At 54.0% G+C, this 5,871-nt stretch overlaps 1 protein-coding gene across 1 annotated transcript; it reads left to right on the top strand.

Moving 5' to 3' along the window:
• The first annotated feature begins 2,311 nt into the window (after positions 1-2,311).
• On the top strand, positions 2,312-5,314 carry LOC125539493 (polygalacturonase QRT3-like). Its single transcript, XM_048702959.1, has 3 exons — positions 2,312-2,785; positions 3,650-3,886; positions 3,986-5,314. The coding sequence occupies exons 1-3, from the start codon at positions 2,588-2,590 to the stop codon at positions 4,973-4,975; spliced, it is 1,425 nt and encodes a 474-aa protein (XP_048558916.1). The 5' UTR covers positions 2,312-2,587; the 3' UTR covers positions 4,976-5,314.
• The last annotated feature ends 557 nt before the right edge of the window (positions 5,315-5,871 follow it).

Raw genomic sequence — 5,871 nt, 5'->3', positions numbered from 1 at the left:
ATAAATTTTCAGATTTTTTTGCTATTTTTTCGAATTTACTGTTTGTCGGTTTACTATTCATGACAGACGAAAACCGCCCGAAGCGGCATGAGGACGAAAACTATCCGGTTTTAATAGTTGAGGGATGAAAACTATCCGGTTTTGAGTTGAGGGATGATTTCTAAACTCTTGGAAGAGTTTGAGGACGAAAAATATACTTATCTTTTTAATATATGATAACTAAAGTGTTCGAACGTGGATTACATTATTTGAGGTGTCCGATGAGTCATCAAAACCAAGGAGAGTAGTGGAGCTTCCATGGCAGGAACGCGCACGTGTACCAGCGGTCTCGCTTTCCGCCCGAGGCCGGCGGCCGCAGCCAGCCGTACGGTGATGCCCGCGCGCCCGTCGGCATCGTTGGACGTTGCAAGAACACGTCGCGCGCGTGGACGGCGCCACTCGGTCGCTCTCCATCGATCGCTTGGATACAGCCCCGCACGCTTTTGTCTCGTGAACACGTACGCGCGCCATCCCATCTCCCGCGCCTGGGATGCATCTCCGTGCGTTGTCTCCTCAACACGTATCGTCCAAATGGCCGCGGATCATCAGCCAGCCTTCGTAGACGATGATGATGATGCACAGCCTGATAAAATACAACTGTTTTATACTATATTTTTTGGCTGACAAGATAGAACTGTTCTTTGTTGCGTGCAGCTTGCAGATGCCCATCCTCTTATTCCCGCCTCGCTGCAACATAATCCACGAATCGGAATTTCCAGGGCGCTTGATCGTGCGCGCGCGTGCGGCAACGTGACTGACGACCAAGCGAGCCTCTAGTCTCTTTTCCTCGGTCCACTTTGGTTTCTCCGACGATATGCATGCCACTCAACGAACGGCCCTCCTCCAACTCCAAGTGTAAAGGCCAAGTAACTCTGGCTGGACACAGGAGGAAAAGGGGAGGCTTTTTAAACTCTTGTGCGGAAAGTTGGCAGAAACACCCCAACAAACCAGACCAAGGAGCTTTGAATTCTAGCGTCTTGCTGCCGCTAGAGTAGTTCCACGAGACACCTGGTCTCCGAGTCTCATCTTGTAGGTATACGCAGCAGTTGCACCGGCCGAGGCTAAATTTCGTGTTTTGATCATTTTCTAAAACCTATTCGAGATTTGATCCTAGTTGAAAATTTTTTTGAGGTCTGATCTTTTTGCTACCGCCAGATATCATGACGGTAGGGTATAACAGCCTACCGCCAAGGACCCTGACGCTAGGCCGCCAAAAACCTCCTAAGTATTGAACACAGTGTGTGCTCGTGCCTACCGCCAAGCAACTTGGCGGTAGGGTTGTGCAGGCTACCGCCAGCCCGTTTGACAGTAGCAATGTTTCGTATCGCCAAAGTCCCTGGCGGTAGGCTGTTAGACCCTACCGTCATGGACTCTGGCGGTAGCAAAAGGGTCAGATCTCGAATTTTTTTCAACCTAGGGTTAGATATCGAATAGGTTTCAGAAAAGGAAATTTTGCCACCGGCCGATATGTACGCATTATACAATAGTAAAAGCGTTCTTATTATGCTCAACAAGTCACACGAAGCGAGTTGTAGGGCCAGTACACTACTAGTGCATAAACGGGCACTAGGGATTACTATTACAGCATCTCAGCTTCTCACGCATGCATGGGCCAGGAGGGAGGGAGGGAGGGAACAAAGGGAAAAGGGAGAGCACCCGAGGAAAGCAAGGAAGAGAAAGCTTGGGGATCCAAGCAAAGGAGAAGGGACATGATGAGGAAGAGGAAGAGGAGGAAAGAATAATGAGAGCACACCAAACGGGCTCTTCATCGGCTCCCCTTGGACCCGCCCGATTAAACAGGGGCGCACGCGCGCACACACACCGCCTTCTTCTTGTGCTTCTAGATTCATTCGCAGTCACACACGCACGGACTACTTTATTCACCACCATCGTATCATGCCAAGAGTTACCGTTTGTAATCCTCAAAAAAAAAAGAGTTACCGTTTGTAAGGTCCGGTCGGTACCTCGATCGATGCACGCGGTGATAAACTGGTCGCTGCCGCACGGATCTGTGCTAGATTGCCCCTGTCTGTCTGTTGGCATTGCAAATTTTGCACGTAGTAATATCATTTTCGTGATCAGTCCTGAGAACAAACGAGGTGCACCGTGACAGTCTCAGGAAAGAGCGCAGAAGATTTTATCTCTGTTGCCAGACCCACAGGCCTACTGCTGCCACGACGATGGCCCCATTGCTGTTGTTGCATTGAATGATCGGACGGACGGACCCTTGCGCTGCACTTTATGCCAATTCCCATTAACCACACGCCATTCCCTTGCGTTTCTTCCTCCAGGCTCCTCTCCTCTCCCCCTCCCCCTCCTTGAGTTACTTGACCAGGCTCCTCTGCTGGCAGTGGCACCACATCTCACCTATATATGCGTGCATCCGTCTCGTCGCTAGCGAGCAAGCAGGCAAACCCACGGCGCCGGTGCCACGCGGACACCGACAGAGGAGGCGTTTGGCTCGTCACTTTCCTATAGATACAGAAGAAGCAGAGAGGGAGGGGTTCGAGACGCTGTAGCAGCACAAGGACGGGCCCAAGAAAGAAGCATGGAGGTGCTCGCCGGAGGAGGCCGCCTGCATGCGGTTCTTCTTCTTGTCGGGGCCGCCCTTCTTCTTGTTGCATCGGCGGGCGGCGCGGAGGCGTGGGCGCACCACGGCGCCGAGCGGCGGTACCGGGATCTCGCGGCGGGCAGGATGGAGAGCGTCAGATCCTCCTTCGGCAAGGCCAGGCGGGGGCTCGCAACGGTCAGTTCTTCCATTCCTGCTGCTTCTTCCATTCGCGCTAATCAGTTCCTTCGAACTCTCTGCTTCTAATCACTTTGTTTTTCGAGTTAAAACGAAAGCGGTTCTCGGAATCACGTGGTCACATTCATCGCCCTTCCGTGGTTCCGTTGGAACATCTTTTCGTGGGAGCAGCAGTTGCTAACGTTCGGTTCCTTTATGGCTGAATTACAACATCCGTATGGCAGTTTAATTACAAAATACTACCTCTGTAAACTAATATAAGAGCATTTAGATCACTAAAGTAGTGATCTAAACACTCTTATATTAGTTTACGGAGGGAGTACTACAGTAGAAGCTCAGAGGAACAGAGGAAGCGTCGGGTCGCTTTGCTTTCTGGGAGATTTTTCATTCGTTCGCTTTTGCACAAGGAAAATGAGCCCTTCCTTTCACCGCAAAAGGTACCTTTTTATTTATAAAAAAAATTCAAAAGGAAATTAAAACGGTAGTGGTAGATCATCTTCCATGTCTGCATTCGCGTCGGGTCTCGAGTGCTGACTGGAAATCAGGGTCTCTCCGTGTTGATCTCGTCTTCATCCGTCAGCTTACAAATGCAGTTCCGTCAAGAATGTTAGGCATCAGCAAAGAAACTTTTCGTCCTTCTCTTCCCGTGTTTGGTAATGCGAGTAGTAGAAAGTAGCATTACCCCGCAAAAAAAAAAGAGTAGAAATGCCCCACCTCCCAACCACCCACCCGACAAATGTCAAACGCTCGGGTGCCGCTACGTACGGACTCGCGCTCCCGTCATTGGCCGCTTGGTGTGGCGCATCGCACTGACCATCCTACTGCTATTGGTGTCACGTCTGACGTGGTGGATTTTCGTTGCAGTCCTCGGCGGGCTCGCGGGTGTACCACGTGACGGACTACGGCGCCGACCCCACCGGCGCGGCGGACGCCACGGCGGCCATCAAGAAGGCCATCGCCGACGCCTTCAGCCCCCCCTCCAACGCCACCATGACCGCCGGCATCCCCGACCTCGGCGGCGCCGAGATCCACCTCGACGGCGGCACCTACCTCGTCAACGGCCCGCTCACCCTGCCGGCCTCCGGCGGCGGCAACTTCAAGGTACGTAGTAAATAACAAGACCGTTGCGCAAATGAACCGCACAATGTGCCAACGTGTGTTACATTGTCTGACGATCACCGGCGTGCGTCCACGTGGCAGATCCACAGCGGCTCGCTGCGGGCGTCGGCGGAGTTCCCGGCGGACCGGTACCTGATCGAGCTCTCGGCGGGCTCCTCCTCCTCGGGCTACCACTACGAGTACGCGACGCTGCGGGACCTGATGCTGGACTGCGGCTACCGGGGCGGCGGCGTGGCGGTGGTGGACTCGCTGCGCGTCGGCGTCGACAACTGCTACATCACCGGCTTCGAGACGGAGGGCATCGCGGTGCGCGGGGGCCACGAGACCTACATCCGCAACACCTTCCTGGGGCAGCACATGACCGCCGGCACCGACCCGGGGGAGCGCGCCTTCGGCGGCACGGCCATCCGGCTCGACGGCAACGACAACTCCGTCTCCGACGTGGTCGTCTTCTCGGCCGCCACCGGGATCATGGTCACCGGCGGCGCCAACACCATCTCCGGCGTGCACTGCTACAACAAGGCCACCGGGTTCGGCGGCACCGGCATCCACCTCAGGGTGCCGGGGCTCACGCAGACGTGGCTCACCAACTGCTACATGGACTACACCAGCATCGTGGCCGAGGACCCCGTGCTGCTGCACGTGTCGAGCTCCTTCTTCCTCGGCGACGCCAACGTCGTGCTCAAGGCGGTCAACGGCGTCGCCCGCGGCGTGCAGATCACCGGCAACATGTTCAACGGGCGGGGCAAGGGCGTGGACATCGTGCAGCTGGACGGGGAGTTCGGGACGGTGGAGCAGGTGTACGTGCAGCAGAACTCCGCCATGGGGATGAACCTCAAGGCCACCACGGCGCGCGGCTCCGCCGAGGGCAACGGCAGCTCCTGGACGGTGGACTTCGCGCCGGTGCTGCTGTTCCCGGACCGGATCGGGCACGTGCAGTACTCGCTCGTCGCCGGCGACGCGTTCCCCGGGCACACGCTCAGGAACATCTCCGGCAACCAGGTCGTCGTGGCCACCGACAAGGCCGTGTCCGCCACCGTGCACGTGCTCGTCGACCAGAACAGCAACTGAGCTGGAAAATGGCGGCGCGTTCGCCGCCGCCGCCGCTGCCTGCTCGCGCTCATGGCGTCATTCGTTCGTTTGTTCTTACTGAAATGAGATTTATGGGTTGGACACCCGGATCTGGCCGGAGAGGATTTGAACCTAGGTGGCGATTTATCGCGTCAAATCTTGGCAGAGAGACTGCTACCACCATATAGTTATAGCGATTGTTCGAGAAAATGATTCAGAATGGATCATTTGGAGTTCAGCTTGCTCGTCCAAAATGTCTCAAGATCATCATGCAATTGCAACACTTGATTAGCTGTGCCGATAATAATAATAAAGAAAACAATGGAGCCTTTGGACCTACGTACCGCTTTGTGCTGCTGGTAACCTGTCAGTCTCGAGTGCACCAACTTTCATTCAAATAGCCATCCGTACATGCACGCACCGATCGAGCTTGTCTTAATCATTCCCGTTTTCTGATTCAGGAAGAAGGCCAAAAGGTTGGGTTTCCCGGGCGGTTCAGTCTCAACTCTCAAGTGCACGCGTTCAATCAAATACTAGTGTTTATACAAAAAGCGTTGCAAGCAGCTCACCAGCTTTTCTGGTTGATTCTTCGTAATAAAATATAAGTTTCCTGGCTAATTTTCAGTCTGTGTGTCGGCAGCGGCCATTTCTTGGCCCCTCCCTCTCACGCGTGATCCAACTACGAGTAGTATCATTCTTTGTGGATTGTGTTGCCAAAACTGTCAGTAAGCATGACAGACAAGACATAGCCAGTTCTACCAGTCCTATATTTTCTGGGTACGTAGTTGTCTTCATGTACTGTTGTGTGTGGTTGGTTGCAAGATTATCTCTTTCTTGATCTTCTTGTCATCGCTAAGCCATGGAAACGGACTACTACTTACGTCGATATCTTAACA

The sequence above is a fragment of the Triticum urartu genome, chromosome 2 (genome assembly GCF_003073215.2).
Source record: "Triticum urartu cultivar G1812 chromosome 2, Tu2.1, whole genome shotgun sequence".
Taxonomy (NCBI): Eukaryota; Viridiplantae; Streptophyta; class Magnoliopsida; order Poales; family Poaceae; genus Triticum; species Triticum urartu.
Note: the sequence above shows the minus strand (reverse complement) of the source record. Positions and strands in the feature narration are given on the sequence as shown.